Source organism: Elgaria multicarinata, chromosome 8 (assembly GCF_023053635.1).
Source record: "Elgaria multicarinata webbii isolate HBS135686 ecotype San Diego chromosome 8, rElgMul1.1.pri, whole genome shotgun sequence".
Taxonomy (NCBI): Eukaryota; Metazoa; Chordata; class Lepidosauria; order Squamata; family Anguidae; genus Elgaria; species Elgaria multicarinata.
In genome coordinates this window covers 96,722,633-96,746,761 of record NC_086178.1, presented here as the reverse complement: position 1 = coordinate 96,746,761, position 24,129 = coordinate 96,722,633, and the positions used below count along the sequence as shown (strand labels likewise).

Below are 24,129 nucleotides of genomic sequence, written 5' to 3'. Positions count from 1 at the left end.
TGATGCGTCTTTTTCTCTGCTGCTGCTGCTCTAGAGCAGGCCCAAGGCACCATTTTGGAGGTCAGGATTTCTCCGGCCAGCTTGACCATTTCCCAGCCGGTCGGGACATTTCAGAATCTCCTGGAAATTGGGACATTCTGTTTTCCGGGACATATGGCAACCCTAATCTACACAGATCTACTAAGCAGGATATGACACTTTGAAAACAGTTTGAAAACTGTATATGCAGTGTGTCCTGGGCCCCAACAGTTGTCACTACTGTTATAAACCGTTTTAAAGCAGTAGTGTAGATCCTGCCTTTGAAAACTGTATATGGAGTGTGTCCTGGTTGTCTCAACGGTTGTCAACACGCGTTCCTTCCAAGTTCAACAAACGTGTTTGTCCCTTAAGGCACAATCCTATACATGTTTAAACAGGGCAAAATGTCCTACAATTCCCAGCGTTTCTCAGCCAGGCTGGCTGGGAAATGCTGGGAGTTGCAGGGCTTTTTTTCTGTCTAAACATGCATAGGATTGTGCTCTCTAGAAGCAAAGGTCGTGTTTAGCCAAGGTGTAAACAGAATATTTCCGGGTGAGAAGTCTTTTGGCGTCCTGGGATGACTGACCAGATACCCGGCCGCCCTCTTTAAACAAGACTGTTGACGTTTTCCTATTCACGGGAGTTTTCCCGCAGGCAAAGTGGGGGGTCATCTTTTTAGGATTAAAACGCGGTTGCGGCCCAAAGAAGCCATCTCGGGCTACGCCGCTCGCCTGCTCTTGAGAGCCAGCGGACCGCGAAGCCATTCACCTCTGAAGGAAGACGCGCTTGGTCAGAGAGCCTCCAGCCTCATGGGACTTGTAGTTTCCACCCAGGAGGCGGAGGAGGATAGCGACCGTAGCTTTTGACTGCTGAAAACTCTCCGCCATTTATCATTTACGCTGAAGACTATTTTATTTGCTTCCCTTGCGGGTGGCCGACATCCCATCGAGCGAAGCAGCACCGAGAGCGGCCAAGAGAGGACGAGAACTACCATCCCCACAATGCACGGAGGCAGGGAAGGCGGGGGGTTGTGAGGGCTGGTGACGCGGCGCGTGCGCAAAGAACCTGGCGGCGTCCTTTGCGGGGAGGCAGCCCGGCGGCGGCGGCGGCACGATGCCCCGCGACAATATGGCCTCCCTGATCCAGCGGGTGGCCAGGCAGGCCCGAGTGACGTTCCGCCCTCCGGGCGGTAAGAGTAACAATAGCGCCGGCGGCAACGGACCGCGCTTCGCGGAGAACCTCCAGCGGCTGCAGCAGCTGCTGAACGAGGTGCGGGCCGAGGACCTGCGCTTGGCGGCGCGGGGTCCGTCGGCGGTGCCGGGGCCGGTGCAGCCGCCCGTGAGCTACATGCACATCTGCGAGACGGAGAGCTTCAGCATGGGCGTGTTCGTGCTGCGCGCCGGCGCTTGCATTCCGCTCCACGACCACCCGGGCATGAACGGGCTGCTCAAGGTGCTCTACGGCACGCTGCGCATCGCCTGCTTCGACGCCCTTCCCGACCCCGGGAACGCCGAGGGAGCGGCGGCGGGCGGCGGCTGCAGGGCCTCCTCCGGCTCTGGGTCCGCGGCGGCGGCGGCAGCTCAGCGCACCGGCTCGGGCTCCCCGCGGCGGCGGCGGCACCGCGGCGTGCTCCGCTCGCACCAGCTCTACACGCCCGCCTCGCCGCCCTGCCTGCTGTCGCCACACACCGACAACCTGCACCAGATCGACGCCGTCGGCGGGCCCGCCGCCTTCCTCGACATCCTCGCGCCGCCCTACGACCCCGAGCACGGACGGGACTGTCACTACTACTGCCTCGGGGACGGGCAAAGCCTGCCGCCTGCGGCCGCCGACCACCACCAGGGCCTGCCCAAGGAGGTGTGGCTGCTCGAGACGCCCCAGGCGGCGGATTTCTGGTGCGGGAGCGAGCCCTACCAGGGGCCTGGGGTGTCGCCGTGAAGCCCCCCCCCCCAAGCCCCTGCCTGCTGCGCCTTAGCGGGACCACTGGAAGGGGCCAGGAAAGCAGCCCTCTCCTCCCTGGTGCCCATCCTGAAGGGTTGGGGAGCCAGTGCCAGCAGGACCCCCACCCCCATGTTCTGAGAGACGATGCTGCACCGGGCATCTCCAAGCCACAGTATCCTGCCTTTTCCCTGGGCCAGATGCTTTTGGAGGAAGAGGGAGAACATTAGCCAGGAGATACTTATTGTGCGCCAACAGGGCAGACTGCGCATCATGCCTGTGTTCCACGTGTGTTTGGGGATAGGCCTGTGTGTGCCGCCGCCTGGGGCACAAGTTCTTAGGGGTGTCAAGAAGAGAAGGCCATTGGCTAGATGAAACCGTGGGCAGGCATCTGCAGACATGGCGTCCATATTCCATGAAAAATTACAGGAGGAAAGCTGGTCGTCCCCCTGCCCGCTTCCAAACCCATATTTCAAATGGTACCACGTGCAAGGAGTTTTCGTGGGGTGCATTTTTGGTTCTCTTTCCTCTTCCTCTCTTCCCCAATCCCAGCACCCACTTGCTAGTCAGCACACAAGCTGAGAACACTAATCTGACAAACCCCATCTCCTCTTCAGGCCAATGATATGGACTGTGTTGCTTTGCTGTGCGTGTGTCTCGGAATTGCATGGAGTTGGGAGAAACTGCGCCATCCACTCAGGACACAGAGTGTATCCTGCATCCCCTCCTGCAGGGAAATTATGAAATCGGGAGGCTTCCTCTTCAGTTCTATGGGTGCAAAGCAGCCAGGTGCCGTTGTATTTATTTGTACCAACTAATGGGAAGATACAAAAGACTAGTAATGTTCAAACTTCTGGGCACCTGACTGCCCCCCCACCCCCAACACTTACACACTATTCTGCTTAATTCAGCTATACTTTAGGCTGTGAACCTTAACCTCCTCCCCCTGCCCTGTTTGCTACAGAAAGAAAGGCAATAAGAATTCTTCTCTTGCTAATTATGTGCCCTGTGAAAAGTCCAAATAATTTCCCAGCAATTCCCATGTTGATTCAGTGGGATAATCTTTTGCATCTGATGAGGACATGATTCTATTCCCACCAGGATGGATATGGGAGGAAATTTATGCTGAAGAAACAAGATACTAAATTGGATGGAGCAGAGAGCAATTTGTGATATGGTTGAAATGTTTTCATCCCATATAGGGATGCTGCCGGTTTAGAGATGATCCTTAAATTTTAAAAACACACCGCATACTGTTGTGTTAAGAGAATGCTTTTTAGATATTAAAAGTGAGAATTCCTGATTTTCTGTTGTGCGTTTCTTTCAACATAAAGTGATGACAGTTGTTCAACATAAAGTGATCATTCTTCTAGCGGATTTCACTCCAAAGACTCATTTCACTGTATTTGAAGGGTAGCATTATGCAACACAATAACAGATGGTGTTTTTCACAATCACTGGTAATAGTCTTATTTCTGGCACAAGTCTTGTATAGAATAGAACCTTTTACAAAATATAGTTCCAGGTAAATTCTGGCTTGACCTCTTTGCTTTTTTTTTTTAAAACAGATCTATTATAAACTTTGTGTAAACAGATGTTGTACTTAAGTAATGTAGTTTTCCTTTTTTACTATTTGTAGAGTTACTTAGCACAACATTTATTAAAAGAGGAGGAAAAAGGAATTGCTATACCTCCTGCATTGGTATTGTGGCATTTTCACAAACAAGGGGGTGGTTCTCTTCTAGAGATATGTTGTTTATACTATGGGAAATTTGTCAATCCTATAGAACATAATATACTATAATAAGATCAATGGTTATATTGATATCTCTGTTGAATGATTAGTTCATTAAGTCTCATACAAGCCTCTATGGAACGATTTCCATTATTTGTTCATTTGCTGTTTTAATGGCAAATGTAACAGTGATGCTTTTTTTTTTTGTCGAGGTGCTTGCACAAGTGTTTCAAATGTATTTTAATGCTTTCTGTTTTGATAATTGCCTCCAAAGATCATGGAGGAAATGCAACATCCTACTTCATAAACAAACCTCCATTTGATGAATGATATAATATACAGTGGTTTACCAGAATTTCAGATTAAAATAGTATGGAGGCTGTGTGGAAATCTACTTACAAACAAACTTGCTTAGTGTTCTGTGGTTTTTCATTGCAGTCAGATTTTGCACCTTTGAACAAAAGCTTATCAAGATTTGGCAAATTTTATTCATAAGGGGTGCCACAATCAGTTCTACAGCAAAAAGGACTCAGAGAGCAAAATCATTTCTTAATAGAGCTAATAGCAACATAGGATGACAGAAGGATTGAAAGCCTGGATAGAGACAATAGATTTTCAGAGAACTAGAGGCATTATGATAGAACTCCTCAGTACAGACATTGGGTTGGATCCAGACTAAGTTAGTTGTGTTTTAGTTCCATTGTAATCAATTAGTCATGATTTTCTTACCCCATTGTTTAAGTTGGAGTCAAGAATATAATTGTTTATAACTAATTTACAGTGCAGTCCCATTCATGTCTTTTCAGAAGTAAGTCCTAATTGAGTTTAATGAGGTTCACTCCCAGGTAAGTGTGCATAGGATTCCAGCCTGAATGTGACACAAATTCCACTATTGATCACCCTATGGTTAAAAGATCACTTTGTGGTTAAAAGACAGGTATTTGGAGCCCCAAAGAAACTTGTTTGAGTCGGACAGACGAAACACATTTCCAATATCTCTATCTGAAAATTAACAAATGTAAGAGTTTTCATATTCAGCAAACAAATATTTGAAACTCAGGTTCATTAAATATATGTGCTCAGAGATGTTAAGTCTACACTATTCATACTGTACTCTGGTTATTGTGGTTTCATGACATCATTGAATTTTACTACAGACCAAGGCAAGGATGTGACGAACCCCATGAATGAGTTTCCATTCCTAAATGGGGAGGGGTGTGTATAAGTGCTGATTTTCACTTTCTGACTGGCAGGGTCCCTTGGAGGGTTATGGGGAGGGGAACTTGCCCTAACAATTCATAGAAGTCGTATTTGCTGAGGAATTTCCAGAGGATAGCCGTGTTAAGTCTATTACAGTAAAACTATCGAAGAGTCTTGTGGCCCCTTAGACTAACAAATTTATTTGGGCATAAATGTTTGTGTATAGTCACTTCATCAGATTGCTGAAGAGAGAACCGTAGCAATGTATTCGTTTGCACCTTAGAAGCAATGTTTAAACTCATCATACCTAATAAAATAAGTACAAGTTAGTATATACTTCCAATGGAAAAGTTATTCTCTAGATACAAAGTGTGGGGACCATTTAACAAATATCTATACTGACCATCTTTAATTTGATACACATAAATAGCTCCTGATTTTTTTAAAAAACAACAACCCCAAAAACACCCCCATTAAAATCATGTGATGGGAAAATTCTAAATGAAATCTGTACTTTTGATGATCCAGACCAGATGAACCTTTCTAAAATAATTTTGAGTGATCTACAAGCAACATAACTTGTGGAATGGTGTACAAATATTTGGGTTTATACCCTTTCAGACAGCTGGCAGGGTGTCACCTTTTTGAGTGCTGCCTCATGCAAAACCTAGTTTCCGCCTTGCAGAGAATTTTTCCATAGGAAATTATTAAAGAATCATATCTCTCGCCTACATTCTGAAATGGTTCAGCCCCAAAATAGTCTTCCGCGTTCAGCATAACTTGAAATGCCAAAGATTGTAAGAATCCTGTCCTGATACAAAGGACTATACCACTCTAAACTGCATTTTTATGCTTCCTAATGTAAAGTGGTTGAGTCTGTTTTACCACATCTGCCTGCATGTGTGTACCAGGTCTTGTAGAATAGCACCTACTTCCTTTCATTTTTACTCTAGAGTAGGTGCAGGCCCCTGTTCCAGATCTTAAAAGCCCCCTACTCCCCATGCTAGGGTTCTAATCCAGCTTGTACCCCTGCACCTAAAAAAGAAAAAAATGTAGGTAATGTCTGTTTTTGCCCTCAGGTACTATGATCCAGTCACTGTATTCAGTGGGACTTGCTCCCAAGTAAGTGCATGGGATTACTGATTGAGGTGGTAGGTAAACTCCACTGAACACAACAGGACTGACTTCTGAATAGTTTTGTATAGGATCAGACTTCTAGTCCCTTTCGCTTCATTGAGATGAAGCGGTGAGAAGTGTTTAGTATGTTGTTGGTTTTCTCTCAGCCTGCTACATTTATTTTATAAAACCTACGTCAGACAAAAAAAAATCTCGTACCCCTTTGTGAATTCAGTTTCCACATATGACACCAGAAGTGTACTCTTCTAGATCTGTTGCAGAATTGCAGCCATTCAAAAGAAAAGAAAATCAGTGCTAACTTCTAACTATAGTGACTAGTAGGGGACTCCTCTTCCTCCCAAGTGCCATTCCCATAATATGTGTTTGAAAACAGACATGGTGGAAGATTGGGAGATCAAAAATACAAAGAGGATTTTGTAGAATTATTTTAACATTTTCTTGGGCCTGTTTTACACACTTAAATGGCAGCATCTTCTTTGAAGAATCCCCCATCTGCTTCAAGCCAGTTTTAAATCACTCTGGCAAAACCTTTCTATGGATAGTTGTCGCAAGGCACACGAGACCTGCTTAACCCAAAGGCTTTCCCCACGGTAAGGAACCAATCCAGCTTACTTTGGGGAGGGGCAACTGTGCCATCCGTTTCTATGAAGCTGGCTTTAGGGATGTTCCTGGTGTCAAGGAAATTGGGTGTTTTGTGCTCAGTGTGATCAACCATAATTGATTCCCAAGCTAATGAATTGTATCTGCCTTTTAGACAAGAGATTTTCTGTACATATTCAGGGCTGTTTCAGTTTGCACACATAAGGTTTTTGCAGGTGTTTGTTGGAAGCAGAAGTCACTACTAGCACCTGTACAGCCAGGAAGGCTATTAATGTATGATGGAGTAACATGCAAAACTCGCTTGCTGGGAGAGCTATGAACTCCAAAATGAATTCCAGAGTACACCAGCATGTTCCTAAGGAAGGTCAGCTGGGCACCAGGAGATTAGGCAAAAACTTTCAAATGGGGATTGTGTAGCATGGATGGTGATGGCTTGGGTATATTCTTGACATATTACAAAGCTATGATGTGCTCTTGCTTCTCCAGAAATGATAGCAAATATTTTGGCAGAACCTCTAGCAGTAGAATAACGTTTTAGTTCCTGCAACGGGTTTGCTTTTAACAACAACACATTTGGAACATAGATGGATACTGATGATTTGGAAACATATTCTTAAATGGACAGGGAGATCTTCCAAGGAAAACTAGACAGGTTCAGTCTGGAGGACTTTGGGTGGAGGTTATCCTGCCTTCTGCAGTCTTGGTTATAATGCAGCATGCTGCCTATGGAAGTTGTAGTCACAGCATCTGCTCTTCAAACCTACGGTAAGTCTGGAAGACCAGGCAAATACACCTAAGCTGCCATCTACAAGTCAAGAAAATGGAAGTCCTTTTACTCCTATTGGTCTCCAATCTCCTTGGGCCAAGTGTTCCCAAAATGAGCATGAGCTGAACTTAGAGAAACAGTGACCCTGTTTCTTAACCACACTAAGCCACGGTGGTTAAGAATTTTGAGCTAAACGTTATGGCATAGCATGTCATGTGAACCATGCTTAGCGTGGCATATGAACCATTCCTAACCATGGTGGCTACATAACCATAGTTTAAAGTTGCTACAAAAGGATTAGTGGCCTAACCACAGTTTAGTGTGTTGTCTGAACAGGTCTTATTTATCTTTAAAATAAATAAGCAGTGAGGAAATCCCGCTTCTTCCTTAATCTCCCTTCACAATCATACCGGGCCACCTACCCATGCTAAATTAGAGTTGTGACATTTTAAGACATGTTGTGATTGTGATTCTAAGCCAATTTACTTAGAAGGCAGCTTCACTGAAATTGGTGGTACTTCCTAATATAAACAGTTTTCCTAGATGCTCAAACATCTCTAATTCAGGGGTGGGCAGAAGGTAGATCTCCATATATTTTGAACTTTAATTCCCAGAAGCTTCTGCCAGTATGGCCAATGGTCAGTAATGTTGGGAGATGAAGAGCAAAATAGCTGAAGATCTACTGTCTGCCCAAGTTTGAAGACTAAATACATAGTCTCCCTGATCCTTACAACAGTAGAACAATATTTTTACCATATTCCCCTTATTACAGTTTGGGAGGTCAGGGTCCTGAGGGATAGCAGCTCACCTAAGGCTACACCCTCCATTCATAGCTGATCTGATCTGCTGAACTACCTGGCTTACAGCTCAGGCATTTAACCAATAAGCCAGTTCATTGTGGTTTATGACTGCATTGTTTGTTTCATAGCAGGAGACAAAAAGCTGCCTGTGAATGCAATCAAAAATGGAGATCTGGCATTCATGATTTTATTTAATATATGGTGTTATCTAGTTCAAAACATGGGCTGTTTTGACTTCAGCTGATTCAGGCCATAGCTAGACCTAAGGTTTATCCCTGGATCGTCCAGGGGTCAAACCTGTTCATCTAGGTGACACACACGGGATCCAGTGCTCAGGCAGGGGAGAACCCTGGATGATCCCAGGATAAACCTTAGGTCTAGCTGTGGCCTCAGTCTGAGTTGCAGCCCTAAAAGAGTGTTTCATGCGCCTGTAGGTTTTATTTCAACCAAACACAGTATGGTACCCATATGAATTAAAAGAATTGCTCAGATACTTCCTTTAAAAAATAATAATAATGCAGCAATATAAAGATAGCATTAATACATCTAGTGGGCCTGCAATTCTTAAGACATCTATTTTATTTTATTTTACAGCTTCCTCTTAAGGTAAAGGTGGGCAGCTTGTACCCTTCTGGATGTTGTTGGGCTGCAAGTCCCATTAGCCCTCACTGCCATAGCCAGTGGTGAGGGATGATCCAACATCTGGAGGGCCACAAGCTGCCCACTCCATCTTAAGGTGGCAATAGTCCCCTATCTCATTATCGGTATATCAGTTCCATAATGCAGGCCAATTTTTTACAGATAAGAATTGTAGACAAGTTGATTTGCCATAGACCACACAGAAGCCAGGATTAGAACCCAAGGATTAGAACCCAAGTCCAAGTCTGTTTGCTAGAGTTCCCTGGTTCTAGGTAATGAATGCATTTTAAGTGTACACAGACAACTATTCTGATATGGCAGCTTAGATCATTCCTTGTAGAAATGAGAGAACAATTTCTGGGTGCAGGAAGAAACACTCTTCCTTTCAAGCTGAACAACAATATGTGAGGTTATTTGTTTTGTCATAGACTGAAAAAGTGTGCGTGTGAAAGAGAGAGAAAAGCCAAGTGATGCAAATGCATGGGTGAGCCATCCCTATGTCACTTTCTGTCCTTCAAAATGCCTACAGTGTTATGGGTGATAAACATAAAATTGCAGCACCAGAAATGATACCCAAACATTGAAATTCCTGTCTTAGCCAGGCTTGCCTATAGCCACATGCTTTGCGCCCTCTGGCTTTATGGAAGTAGGTAGCTTCTCTTTTAAAACGTGCAGTGCTGGCTCTGGTTTTGGAGCGAGATGCCCATCTGAGTGGGACCACTTCCTCTTTCATCTGCTCACTTGCCTCTTTCTTTGGGCCCAATCAGCACCACCTCCCAGGGAGATGGACAGAATGGACCAGGTACTCTCCAACATCAAGGTGGTGGAGGATCAGAACCTTGAAGTGAAAGTGGGGGCCCTGCTGGGGCCTGGGCCTTGGCAAGTACCTGATGAGGCCAACCTTTTGATGCCCACCCTAATGCTACACATACAGCAGATGTGGGGGGGGGGCAGTCAGCCAAATGAAAGTGTTTGCAGGCCAGTAACTTCTGTGGAGTTATTTACACGGCTGATCTAAAAAAGATTAGATCACAGAGCTATTGCTGTTTCCACTCCGTTTTCATGTCTCTTCACGGCTAGTTCTGCCTAAGAGACATTTAAACCCATGACCTATTTGAAATGGAACTCTGAACGTTGTACCGTGATGCTCATTTCACGAAGCCACAGGGCCCTTTCCTTGCAGATCCTAGCCCTGAACGCTCCTTTCCCCGAGTGGGCCGCAGGGTTGGTCGGTGTGGTATTTTATTTCCTGAGCCTGTTAAAATTAGCTTGCCTTAAATCACGGAACAGTAATGACTCAAATACCCACATTTGCATTAACATTTCTATTTATTACTAGCAGGGGAAGTCCTCAGTGCTCAAGTGCCACTAGACAGAGAGATTCAGTTTATGCAGAATCCTTTGCATAGGGGATCAGGAAGCTTTGCCCATTTTTTGTGTAGGCACATAGTGTCACATCATGCCATCCTGGAATCTGTATGAAGTCAGAAAAGGCCTGTCTGGGCACCAAACCTGCAGGGGCTAACGTGAGCATTGCATAAGCCTGGGGCTCTTCCAAGATGCTCCTACAGTTCCAGTTATTTATAAATAAATAAATAATATTTTTACTTTGGGGGTGGGTGGGTGTTGAACAGCATTATAGCTACAGTTTGCTACTGCGGCATAGAAGGCTGCTGTCTGAGAAAAACAAAATTGAAGGCTACATTCCTATATGAACTTACTTGGGAGTAACTGGTACTGAAATCAGTGGTGCCTACTTTCAAGTATTTGCTCATAGGAGCACAGGGCAGGGGAGGGAATGGGATAAAAGATAAAGCCTGCAATGAAAAGTAATTATGTATATAATTTTGGGTGGTAAAAAAGGTTATTGTATAATGAACATGCATTTATTTATGAACATTTGTTTATATGTATATACTGAAAAATAAATAAAATTATTATTTAAAAAAAGGAGCACAGGGCACAGCTACAATCCTGTGCACATCTGTGATTATTTTCTAGTTAATCACCCAGACTTACTTCTAAGGAAATATGCATAAGAGGGGGACCACTAAAGTAATTTCACAGTTCCTTAGATTCAGATCACCGTTTGTAGCAGCCTTCTCCAGCTTAGTGCCTCTCCAGGAGTGTTAGACCACAACTCCTATCATCTCAGTCAGCATGGCTGGCTGTGTGGGTGCCAGTCTGGGGAAAAGCCAGTCTGGGGGATGTCCATACTACCAGAGTGGATGTGGGTGACAACTTGAAAGTAGGGTGTATCTCTCTGGCACGATGCCATTGCACAAATTCAAAACAAGATTGTCCCCCCCTGCCCCCAAGGGGGACAAAGGCAGAGGAGTTGCACAGGGCAACTGCGGATCTTTCTGTCTGCAATAGCGATGTTATAGATCAGCCTTCCCCAACCTGGTGCCCTCTAGGTGTGTTGGACTACAATTCCCAGTATGCCCCAACCAGCCATAGATACTGAACACTGCAAGGAGCTTTTCAGTGAGGGAGTCTATGCTTAAGGCTACACTTACCTGCAAGGCCCACTGGATACATGGGCCTTACTTCTGAGTAAAAATGTATAGGATTGGGACAAAAATGTATTGCTTTGTCTGGGATGCCTGCTAGGCCTGGTTGATATAGAGGAGGCAGGGTTAAGGGCGGAACGGAGCAAGTTTTAAGGCAAGACGCTGCTTTAAAGGATTCCCCCAAAGTCTCTCTTCCTTGTAAAACACCAGGCATATTCCTTGGCCCAGATTTTGACCTAACCACAATATCATGCTATTTTATGGGATTTGGGAGTAGCAAATGTGGAGTGGTAGATTCACGGTTTCATTGTAGTCAATGGGAATCTTGTATCAACAAACGCTCTAGATTCAGGTTCAAATAAACACAACTGTCTTGTTAAGTCGGGATCAAAACTAAACTATCTTTTATCTGCCTTTTTTGGAAGTCATTTAATTTTTTCCTATGAAGGGGAATTTTCAAAGGGGCTGTTCTCCTTCCCCTCTGCCTCCAACAAAACTCTAGTATCCATGGAAGTGATACACCAGGTGACTCAATATATGGGATAATTAATAACAGGACAGAGTAGGATTGTTGGTGTTTTTTCTCTTTTCTTTTTTTTTACACAAAACATTTATTTACACAATATTCATGACAAAACCACCTTTCTTGGGGATGGTTCCAGTTAGTGGTTGTGCCTTATTAGAAGAAATAATTTCTATTTCAGCCATTGTGCGGGAGCCATCATTCTCTCTGACAGCCCTAGAAAGATTATTTACATGCTGCGATCCTTTTTTTAAAAAAATTATTTACTACAAAAGCAACACTGAAGAAGTCACACACACAAAAATGCGCAGTGCATACAAAAATAGAGTTTCTAGAAAAATTCAAATATTAATAGGCAGAAATATACAGCTGTACTAAACCAGGGAGTTCAAATCTTTTCTTTTGCTCCTTTCCATCATGATTAATAAGGCATCCAATTTAACATGCAGCCACCGAACCATTGTCTAGACATCCCAAAAAAAGGCACCAAGGACAGTTCAACACGATTGCATGCACCCAGACCTCTGAGAACCTATGTACAGTCTCCCATTAAATAATAAGTTAAACCTCTCCCATCAGTCTGCTTGATTCCAACCCTTCTCGCCCATGGAGAAGACTGAGAACAGTGCATGGTGTGTGTGTGTGTGTGTGTGTGTGTTTTAAAAGAATAAACACAAAAATATCAGAAAGGCGGGGAATATACACTGGAAAGGGGGGAGGCAAAATAACCATTTAAAATTTGGTAAGTACCTTTTTTTAAAAAAAAAAAAGAAAAAAAAATAGGGCCAGATATTGCCACACGCTGTTGCCTCGCCCCACCCCACCCCCTCCTCATTGCACTTCTGTTTTCTCCAGTAGCAGCAGCAAGGCAGTCCGGAACACATTTACTTCCACTGCTTTTTCAATGGAATTCCCTTCCAGTAAGCGGGCTTTAGGGCCGCTACTTACTTAGTTTCACTTCACTTCAACTGCCTTCAACAGCCCATCTTGCGTGTGTTTTGTGGTGGCTGTGCGTGTGTGTGTGTTGAAGGGGGGGTTGGGGGTTGGGAGATGGGGTTGGACGGCTTTGGCAAGTAACACAAGCAATCCCTGGTGCTGAATTCACCGGGTGGGAGCCAGGGAAGCTATAAAGTGCACACGAGAGTCCTTCGCTTTTCCTCCCCTTACCCCCCACCCCACCCCCCACACAACTCTTTTCATTCTCCTTTGGGAAGATAGCGATCTGAGCCAGGCGCTTCCCAAGGTCCGGTCTGACCCGATCCAGTTTCTCAAGCAGCCCAGTCGACCCGACGAGGCGCAGGGGTTGGCGACCCCCCCTCCCCGATTACCTGCCTGACACACGGACGGAAACACACAGATACTGGTAGTGGCGGGCTCTGTCGGTAGCAGGGAGGACGCTTCCCCACGAAGAGCGCGAGTTCCTAGTCCCCAAGGCGGAGGGCAGCAGCAGCCGCACAATCAGGGCGTCCGGGTCCGTGAGGCACAGGAGGTCTGCGGGGCTCCGCCGCTCGATGCGCAGATGGGGCCTGGCGGGGGGGCGCCGGCGCTGGAGGAGGAAGAGGCGGCGCTGGCAACTTTGCGCTCCTTCTGGCGCAGGTGGATCTTGGTGTGGCGCTTCCTCTCGTCGCTGCGGGCGAACTTCCTGCCGCAGAAGTCGCAGGCGAAGGGCTTCTCGCCGGTGTGCGTGCGGATGTGCGTGGTGAGGTGGTCGCTGCGGCTGAAGTTGCGCATGCAGATGCGGCACTGGAAGGGCTTGTGGCCCGTGTGGATGCGGATGTGGCGCGTCAGCTCGTCGGAGCGCGAGAAGCGCCGGTCGCAGCCCTCGGCCGGGCACGGGTAAGGCCGCTCGTGCACCGGCGTCTTGCTGGGCCGGTTCGGGTACTTGCGCGGCCGCAGGATGGGGCGCAAGGGCAAGTGGGCCGGGCTGCCGTACGCGCCCGGCGCCAGGCGGGCCCCGGGGCCCCCGGACGCGGGGCCTTCGCCCAGGCCACCAGGGGGCGCGCCCAGCGTGAAGTTGCGGATGGTGGAGAGGGGCGTGAGCGGAGGAGGGGCGCGCACCGAGTCCAGCGCGCAGGGGAACGGCTTGCGCTCGCCCGCCGGCCCGTGGAAGTCGGCGCGCTGGCTGCACGGCGGGGGCGGCGGGGGCGGGAAGAAGCCCGAGTAGTCCGGGATCATGGAGAACAGGCCGCCGCCGTCGGCTCCAGAGGGCGTCACCGTCTTGGGGGAGTGGTGGTAAGAAGGGGGCGGGGGGTAGGGCCCCGAGGAGGCGGTCAGGAAAGGCGGCGCGCCGTCCGGAGGCGCCTGCTGGTGCTGCTGCTGCTGCTGCTGCTGCTGCTGCGCGTGGTAGAGCTCCCCGCAGGACGAGTAAGGCGGCGGGGGCGGAGAGTACAGGTGCTGCTCCAGGTCGCCGCCGGCGGGTGCCATGGGGCAGCCCAGCGGGTTGGGGGATCCCGAGGAGGCGGCGGACGACGACGTGGCCGAGGAGGAGGACGGGGTGGCCGAGGAGGAGGAGGAGCAGGACGGCGCGGCCACCCCTTGCAGGATGCCGGCGCTCACCAAGTTGAGGATGCCGTCGGCGGGGTAGCAGCCCGCGCCGGGGTACTGCGGGTCGATGGAGAACTTGCCCATATAGGTGAAGGGCTGGCTGCGCGGAGGCGGCGCGAAGCCGCTGCAGGCGTACTGCAGCTCCAGGGACCTCTTGTCGCTCATGTCCACGCCGATCAGGCCATCTGGGGGGTGGAGGGGAGAGAAAGGCGGGTCATCATTGAGGGCGCCCGGAGCTCCTCTCCTCAGGGGTCGCCGCCGCGCCGTGGCAGCGTCTTCTCCCTGCCAGGGCAACTTAGCATCAGTTTTCGCTCCATGCCCACACATAGTACACAACAGCTGCCGCTTGCTTACAGATCGCGCCTGGATACGCAGAGTGGGATACGACGTGGGGGGGGGGGGAGGAGGAGACACACGTCGCACTATCTGGGGAGGGGGGGACAGACACCCCTCTAAACGGCTGCACGAGGTTTGAAAGTTCGCCCGCCCCAACTTTTGTCACTTCCATTCAAACAACTGAAATTCTTGGTGGGGGACGGACGGGAGATAGTTCCTCTGGACTAGAATCCCCACATCACCCAACCACAAATCCACTTTTACACACTTTCATTGAAACCTATAAACCTCTTAAAGTTACTTGCACTTCGAAGGGAAAAGTGAGCTTCAAATAATAACTTTAATTTCAAACATAGACCTGAGAATCCCTGACGGTGCAAACTTCTGCATGTCTACTGGGAAGTATCTCTTTGAGTTCAGTGGCACTTACTCCCAGGTCAGTGTGCATATGGGATGGCAGCTTAAAGCACATAGAGTAAACCTTCGTGATCACAGTGGGGCTTTGAACAACCGAACACAAGATTATGCTGCTAAATCACAGGATCTGCAGCTAGTCCCATTGGGATACCCAACAGCAACCCCTTGGCCCCATATACATGTTTATCGCTAATTTTAAGCGGTTTATTCATTGCAGCACCTCAGAAGGGCATGAGGAGAATAATTTATTCTGGTTTCAGTATTTGGTAGGAGTTCCCATTTTAAAGATCGAGGGTCCTTTTCTGCAGTGAAAAAACACCCAGTTAAGTCAGTGGGAGGGGTGGGCAGGTTGCAGCTTTGATCTGCCTTTTTGCCTATTAACAACTCAGCTAGTTCTGTCTGCATTTAACAGGTTGTGCCACACACGCACACTCAGGCAAAACCCTGGACAACTCCAATTTTGCTTCCAGTGAAGCATCAGCGCCAAACTCAAAGTCCTGCTGTCTCTACCCCTCGGCCTCCCCATCCACCCACCCGCCACAAATCGTACCACCAGTCCAAGATCCAAACTAAAAGGTTCTCTTTGGAAGGGGGGTAGGGGCGGCTTACCTCCTGTCACACCGCTCAGATGGTCAAAGGGTCCTCCCAAGTCACCATTGGGAAAGTTGATCACTGATGTTGGCAGTGGGGTGGCGGTCTCCTCCACCGGGTAAATGCTTTCAGGCAGGTGGTGCACAAACCCACTGAGAGTGACTGGGATTTTGTCTACCGCCTTGGCCGTCATCATTTGCTCCACAGACAGCAGTGAAAACAGCCCTGCCTTGCCCGGGGTGTAATGATTATGCAGGGAAAGGGGGTGTTGCTCCTCCAGGGTTAAAGCCACCGTCGCTGCTGCTGCTGCTGCTGCTGCTGCCGCGGCCACCGCCTGACTTTCTAGTTAAAGAAAGGCGCCGGCTCGCTCGCTCGCACGCTCCCCCTCTGATAGTGTCCTGTATCAAAGCCCCAGGAGTTGCTGTAATGTTGTTGTAACAGTCGGTGTCCCTTGTCGAGCCGTTTTAATCAATTGCAGCTCTCAGAAGATGGAAAGTCTTGCTCTAAGTATTTATTGGGAGGTTGTGAATGCCCGCTACGTCACTGCCCATATAAGGACTGAGGAACGGGGAAGGGGGGCCGGGGAGGCTCGTCATAGGGGGAATTAGCATGGCGCGCCCTGAGTGGCTGGATCTCCGCCCCCTGCTCTCCGGAGCGCGCAGCAGCTGCGGACTTGTGCGCGGCCGGCGGATCGGGGGCTCGCGAGGAGGGCCGGGGATGGCGCGGCCAGGATGGCGGGTGGGCACCCGGCCCCGTGCCGTGAGTGCAGCGCGCAGTTGGGATCGGGGCCGGCGGGGGTCTTCCGGGGTGGCTTTCTGCAGCCCCGGGGAGAGGGGGATTCCGGTTGCTGAGCCCCGTTCCTAAAAAGGCGAGCATCCGGTTACCTCCCCTACTGCCTTTTTGGGAGTCCTTCCGGAAACTTCAACTTCGGAAAGAAAACGGATCGGGTCGGAGACGGCCGCGGCCGCAACCCCCCACTCACTTTCTTGGCACCTCGTAACCGCAAGGCGACGGACGAGTCAGAAAATAGCTACATTCAGGAAATCGGATTATTCCTTTCTTTCTTTCTTTCCTTCCTTCCCCACCCCGGCCCTGGGCCCGAGTTTACTTTTCAAAATTAGTGATGGAAAGATGTGCGGATAAGAATGAATGAGTTAGATGCGCTGCTCGGGTGGAAACTTTGCGCCCGTTTTTCTCAGCCGTGGAAACGAAACCTTTTATTTTTAATTTTTTGGGTGTGTGTGTGTGTGTGTTTGCTGTTCGCTCGGAGGAGCGGTTGGAAGGAAGTGAGCCAAGCGGAACGGAGCGGCGGCTGTTTGGTCCCGGCGCGAGTGTTCGCCGCGTCGCCCCCGCGCAGTTTATATCCTCCCAAGCCGCCTGCTGAGAAACTTCATGTGGGCGATCCAGACTTCATGAAATGCAATCCAGACCCATCTCGCCGTGAGCTGGTTCCAAACCGCACATGTCCATCCCCGCCTGATTTTAATGAATCAGGAAGGCGTTTCAGACCAGCGAAGCAGCGTTGATTTCGATGGGTCGGGCAGGCAGGCTTTCGCTGCTAGAGGAGACCCCCGTTCCCTCCTCTTTACTCACCTAGTTTCTCATAGAAGCAACTTCTTGTTTTATACCCCGCCTTTACACACCCACCCACACCTCAAATAGCATTCAAGGTGGCTTGACTGCTTTAAAGTAGTCTTCCAGTGCTGCCACATACAGGATCACAAACTTCTTACGGTCCAGGTTAGGTGATCTGCAACGATTACTCGCCTTTTTTCCTAAACTGAAGAAGTGCTGGGGCTCAGGACTGTCCCTCAAGTCTCTTTCCTAGCCCTGGATGTTTCTGGGGTCTGGTTGTAGTTTCTCATTGGCAACGGACAGGTAATCTGCCTATGTTCAGAGGCATTTTCTCCTTGATCTTCCGCCCCCACGTGAGGGTTAGCGTTCAAAATAGGCCCAGGGGCTGGGGCATAGCTCAAATTAGGATCTGCAAATGTCGATTAGAAATCTCTTCTTGCCCATGAATATGTGTTGGATTTCAGTCCGATCCCCCTCCCCCCTTTGTAAACATAACCAGAGTGAAAAAGACAACCGGATTCAAGGATTTGAAAACGGGTGCAAAGCATTGCCACTTCTGTTTTGAAGGGGAAAGGAGCCGATTGGTGAGGAGAGGCGGTCGAAACCTCTAGAATAAATAGCAATCTCTTCTCCTTCCTGCTGCCCCTTCAGCGGAGGCTGGAATTGGGGGTGGGGAGGGACTCCCCAGCCAGGAACCCCTCCAGGTCCTTCCCAAACAGCACATCCTCCTTTGGCTTTTGCTGTATCTGGAGGCAGGCAGGGAAGTGTGCAAGCAAAAGAGGACAGCAGCTGCTCCTACCTTATTTCAGGGCATCACGAGATTGAGGATTGGGCCCACCGTGCTTCCTAGAGAGCAAGCAGGAAAGATGCCTCTCACCCCTGTCTCTCTCTCTCTCTCTCTCTGAGCAGTGCAGCATAGAGCAGCCACTCCATCCTCTCACTTGCTCACTCACATTCTCCCTCTGAGTGGCCTGGTAGTGGGGATTGGGCCCAAGAGGAGAGTGCAAGTGAGCAGGCAGATTCAGGGTTCTGAAGGCCGCATTCGATGTTTATGGACCTGTTGTGTAACAGGAATTTCAAAGCGAGTACATTTTGTGGGCATCAGTTTAATTGGCCGTACCACGGAATCATATCACAAGTGACCGCATACCTAAACACAATCGGCTCATGGCTTATTTCAAATAAATGATTATCGCTGCTGGAAAAGTAAGGAACGGACAAACGCTACATTCCAAATAAGCTTTAAAATAACCGTTATATGGCAATTAACCCAAGCTAATGCACATGTTGCACATTGACGTCCTTTTTTTTTTCTCCTTCCAAGGGAGTTGGGGGAAATTACATTCCTCAGTATAAACCACCACAATTAAAGAGCAAATCCAGAGCAAATCCTTGCAAACTGCACTATCTTGCCTGGGTGATCACACTGACAACACCACAACAGAGAAACTTCATTTCCCTTTACTTACAACACAGCTAGACTCTAAAATCAAAGGTACCCATCTGAATCTATAGCAGCTTGTTGCACTTACTGGGATTGACTTACCAGCTGATTTTATGACACTGCTCATACTTTCCCTATTCCATTCTCTGGAATACCAAATAATAATCTCATTAAAATGCAGTTCTTATTTTCCCCCTTCCCCAAAAAACAATGCCAATGCTACCCTGTCTGTCTGTTTATTATTAAAGGAAGGGGGGGTTATATGACTTAAACATTTGTTTAAGGGGAACATTCTACACCTCATAGAAGTTTGCATCTAACACTTTCCCCCCCTTGCCTGGTCATGCGCCACTCCGTGGTAAAAACGTTACTTACAGGCAGAATAATCATTTTAAAAGCATGATTTAAATCATTCCTACAACCTAAAGGACACCCACACCATTCCAATTGCAGCAGTAAAACAAGAGACTTAAATTATATATTAAACAGTACTGTTCCTTGCTGAGGTCATTTTTAGAGTTGCAGATACAACTACTTTTGAAAGGACAGTTGGGTGAAATTCCTGCATTAAGTGTTCATGTATTTTTGTTAAATTACCATGAGTTTGCTGTTGTTATAAACTTAATATTTGTATATCACTCTCTCCAAGTGCTCAAAATGCTTGATGTGTGTTTTCTCAGTATTTTTTACAAGATATGTGTCAATTTAACTTTAGATCGGTTAGGTCTTTTCCGGGGGTGGGTATGAATGCATAGCTTTGATTCTACAAAGATCCCTGTTAATTCTAACTTGGCATTACACCTATAGATCTATAAACACTTAAACAGTATTGGAATTACTGGAGGGGAGATGTTAAATAGGGAATACAGTATTCAGCCTGCCCTGATCTCCTTATTTATATGAGCTTTAAAATTCACAGCTGCTTGCCCTTTTCAGTTTTTACAGTTTGTCTGTTGGTTTGTTTTTAATATAAAAAGAGGTAAATTGCTTACCGAGTTGGATCAACTTCAGAATGGTAGATATATAGCATCAGGAAAGTCGCCTTTCTCACACGCACCTAGTACTCCCCGCAACCAGAATGGAGGCCCCATTCCCATTCATGTGCATTATGCAACCGGCCCCTAGCAATGTTGGGCTCCTCTTACTGCAGAGACCTGGTGCAGCCACGCACCCGTTGATTTCCCAGATTCTATGCGATCGCATTTATACTAGCCCACCCACACCTCGCTCTTTCCTTTTTCACATTTGCTGTGTTTTCTTCCTCTCCCCCCACCCTCCCTGCATCATGAATTACAATATATACATAGGGTAGGATGGAGAAATCATGATCGTAAAGTTTAAAAAACTAAAAAAAGATGAGATTTTTGTTCATGTAAAAATGTGCAGTAGGAAAAAAAGAAAACCAAGCCTTTTTTTTATCATTTTAAGGGCAGAGGGGAGCTTTTTTTAAAGAAGCTTATAGGGTTTACTGTTTTATCATTCTCACTGGACACAAACAGTAAAAACCCAGGCAAACCAACCTTCCCACAGTGAAACAGGCAAAGGGAAACAGACCAGCTTTTGCTGCCTGGTCAGGCCAGAATATCAATTTACAAACACACACACACAAACCCACCTGAAATTCACCAGCTTTATCAAAGCTCAATTATATGTTTGTGAGTGGAGCATTGGTATCTTTTTTGTTCACCATCTTGCCTCTGAAAGCAGCACCCTTTCTTTTAAGTGGCAAGCACTGTGTAATGGCCCTGCTTCAACAACTTATATTGGATGTAACTCTCCATGTTTTATGGAACATACTTTATAAAAAAATGGTTAATAACAATAACTGGGAAGGCTTTTGCACAAGGAGGTTATATGTTGCTTCTCCACAAATGTGCACGTCTTCAGGAGTTGTGTTGGTGTTGGATTCTCCCAAGACACTCTGTCCCTGGTCTTTGAGATATGAAACACTTCGACATTCATATCTGTAGCACAAGGCTGATAGCCAAGCAATCAACCTGCAAAGAGCCTTCATGGTTTCCTGCCATTTCATAATACCTTCACACAGTATGAGGGATGGATAAAATAGGAGTGGCCTAAAAAAGAGTCATTCTTTAATAAAATTAAACTGCCTCCTTATCAATCCTAAGAGCCTTTCCATCCAGTGTGTGTGTGTGTGTGTGTGTGTGTATGTGTGTACACATACAATAAATGCACAATTGTTACACAGAACCTTCTATGGCCTGTCAACTGGAGCTGACAATGCCTGGGGAAGAAGAAGAAGAAGAAGAAAGGAAGAAGCCGCCTGGAAACAACACATAGTCCCTGAGGGCTAATTCACTTGCTCTAAAATCTTCCACAGGCTGGGGCCTCATGGATGCTTTTCAAAGTATGGAAAAATCATACTTTGAGGGTTGGGGGTGGGAGTAGAACCAATGTCATCAATGACAATGTTGCCCCCCTCTCTCCAGGCTCCCCCGTCACTACAGCTTTATGAATGGGAACGGGGAGTAACTAACCCACAATATTGGCTCTCCATGAGCACCCCACCCGCACAAATAAGCCCCCGCTCCAAAACATATCGCACCAGCCCTGACACTACACCAGAGAAGCGAATTTGCACAGCTGCCAACTCTGGAGCTGCGTAGCTTCGAAGCTAACACTACATCAGAGAAATGAATTAATACAACTCCCTGTTTGCGACTCTGGAGCTGTGCAGCTCCAGAGCTAACACTACATCAGAAAAGCGAATTAATACAGCAATAAGGAAGCACATAGATGCCTCTCAGTGGGAACACTAGGAAAAAGAGTGAAGGAAGGAAGGGGCAGCTCAGGGGCATGTCTACACCAAAGGAGGGGAGGGGTAGGATTTTGCGATATGGTAATCGCGAGATCCTCCCCCTCATTTCACATGGACCACGCAACATCCCGGGCATCGCGCCCATCACGGCAGCCATTTTTAAAACAAACAAACAGGAAGAGCTGGAGCGCACGAGCGCTCTAGCAAAAATAACAAGGTAAAAAAACAAGAACAACCCAATCCCGCTCCCTCCCCACCCCTGATGGGCACAGAGCACCTGAAGAACTCTGTGCCCAGTTCCCAGCTCCTTGTGTTTACGCTGCCACACCTCCCGTGGTCTCGGGACGATCCCAAGACCGCAGGAAAAATCGGGCTAAAAGCCGTCCTGGTAATCCCAGGGAAATGGACACACAGGGATGATCCCAGGGCAATCCCTGGGATAAGGCATCGTCTAGACATACCCCAGGTCACAGGCATGCCCAGGATTTAATGCAGAGGCAATGGGACATATTACAGAAGAGGCGCTTGGGAGGCACTTTAAGTAAAAAGAATGGAGTAAAAGGACTCTCCGATACTGCGGCTTTTCTAGGCGGAATCAGCTGGTTGGGAGTGCGCTGACCACGACGTCATATGCCGCAAACAGCCTCATGATGCACCCAAGTTGCAGGAAAAGCCCAGTGAAGACAGCCCCCCACCCGAAGAAATTATATGAGCCAGTGCAATGGCTTTGACAGGTGTCACTTCGTGTAGGCGAGTCACACGAGCCCAAACAATGTGCCCTGCTCACTGGTATTGTGACTAGGGAGTGTCAACATGGTTGCTCCAGCTCATGCATTAATTCCTCTGTGGGACCTCTTCCCCATGGCAGATTTTAGAGCAAGCGAATGGGCTCATGGAATAAGCCAGTAGGTGTATTTTTAGGCCTCTGGAGTAAATTCTCTGCTTTTCAACAGACCCATTTCTCACAACCACCTTTCTGATGTTGGTGCGAAATCGGGAAATCGGCCAATCACATTGCCCTACCCTCGAAGTTCCACCCTCATGTCAAAATCTGATTTAACTCCCCCCAAGACACATAGCCATAACGCAGTGCAAACTCAGACATGATCTAAAAGTCACAGTAAATCGCGAATGCGAAGATGCACATTATCGTGGTTAAAACCCGGCGCTGCGGTGAATGGACAGCCGCGTCATGTAACCTAAAACGCGAATATGTGCATTTAGTTAGTGGTAAACAAGCTGTATAGACAAGCCCCTGATGTGGTGACACGTACAATCTTCAAGTAATAAAAGGTTTTTTTGTCATACTGCCTCCATGTGGCATGTTCCGAACATCACACAACAAATACAAACCTACATTCTGTGTTTCATTTTTCCAGCGAGGCTTGTTTCTTGATGGTGGTGTTTTTAAAGCAATGACAAACCCAGCTGAGGAAATCTGTTATTTCCTTATAAATGTTCTCACACTTTGTACAAAAATAATGTTGCTATGCGCTGCATGGGGAAGGGGAAAAGTGGAGGTAAAATTGATGGGCATAAACAAGACAATTGTTTAAACAACTGCATTATTACCCTTCTTCAGAGCTCTAAATAACTCAAATATTTATACATAAGAATGAGAAGAGAAGCCGCAACTAATACAGAGAAGACATTGTAACTTGTTTCTTTAATGGCAAGTTTTGATTGCTGCCAGTTTTGGCTGCATGTTGTTCCAGCATGAATGTCTTTAAAATGGAAACAAATGAATGCTTTTATTGAAATAGTTTGCTTCAGGAACATCTTAGTTGAACTCTGTCAAGTTATTTAAATGTTAATTAATTAATTAATAATAATAATAATAATAAAAATAATAATTCGGACTATAGAAATTAAGGAATCTCTTGTGTAATCAAGGTAAAAAAAAAGTTGTTGGCTTAAATTTTGATTGCAAAATACAAATAGGCACAATGAGGAAAAGCTTTTGTTAGAATGAAGGAAAGAAGATCATTAAAATGCCCAGTCTCACAACTCAGGCCTAGTTTTCACTGAGGTGGCATGCCTGTGTCTGGGCTGTATCACTTCAGACTGCAAGAGGAAACTTATATGAGCACTCCTGCATATAACTTCCTTATTCCTGCACATAGAAAACTAGCTTAGCCTGCTCCTTGACATGCTAGTTTTCTATGACTAGGGGATTTAAACTATTTTAGTACAGAGGAATATTTCATGAAAAAAGCCCTCACAAACAGTCTCAATTGGTATATCCCAGGCACAAGTTTACCACACTAACAAGCATTAGACCCAATTCCTTGACATTTGAGGCAAATGACAGTAATGTTGGCATCCTGGCAATTTTACTTTTCTCTCAGATAAGGATTATAAATATTTTGGGTAAACCTTTGGCAAGCCACTAATTGCTGTAATACATTGAAAAGTAGGAGAATCTACTGGGGAAATCCCCTGTGCAAACCACATGTTGGTTGAAATTACTGTGCTCCTGTATAAATCCTGTTTGGTTATGAAGGCAAACACTTTGTGAATTTTGCTCCTGAGAAAATGTTGTATCCCCCCTTCATTTCACAGGAATAAAACTGA

The 24,129-nt window shown here is 47.1% G+C and overlaps 2 protein-coding genes across 2 annotated transcripts; one reads left to right on the top strand and one right to left on the bottom strand.

The window, feature by feature from the left end:
• The first annotated feature begins 1,098 nt into the window (after nucleotides 1-1,098).
• ADO (2-aminoethanethiol dioxygenase) lies at nucleotides 1,099-3,261 on the top strand. Its single transcript, XM_063133075.1, has one exon. It carries the CDS (start codon nucleotides 1,132-1,134, stop codon nucleotides 1,954-1,956), a length of 825 nt encoding a protein of 274 aa, XP_062989145.1. The 5' UTR covers nucleotides 1,099-1,131; the 3' UTR covers nucleotides 1,957-3,261.
• Nucleotides 3,262-13,327: 10,066 nt separating this feature from the next.
• On the bottom strand, nucleotides 13,328-16,016 carry EGR2 (early growth response 2). The gene is made up of 2 exons (XM_063133293.1): nucleotides 15,776-16,016; nucleotides 13,328-14,598 (listed from the first exon to the last, which is right to left on the bottom strand). The coding sequence occupies exons 1-2, from the start codon at nucleotides 15,951-15,953 to the stop codon at nucleotides 13,328-13,330; spliced, it is 1,449 nt and encodes a 482-aa protein (XP_062989363.1). The 5' UTR covers nucleotides 15,954-16,016.
• Nucleotides 16,017-24,129: the final 8,113 nt, after the last annotated feature.

Coding starts and splice junctions, on each gene's coding strand:
- ADO (XM_063133075.1), top strand. CDS start 1,132: ATGCCCCGCGACAATATGGCCTCCCTGATCCAGCGGGTGGCCAGGCAG.
- EGR2 (XM_063133293.1), bottom strand. CDS start 15,953: ATGATGACGGCCAAGGCGGTAGACAAAATCCCAGTCACTCTCAGTGGG. Junction 14,599..15,775: donor TCTGAGCGGTGTGACAGGAG/GTAAGCCGCCCC, acceptor TCCACCCCCCAG/ATGGCCTGATCGGCGTGGAC.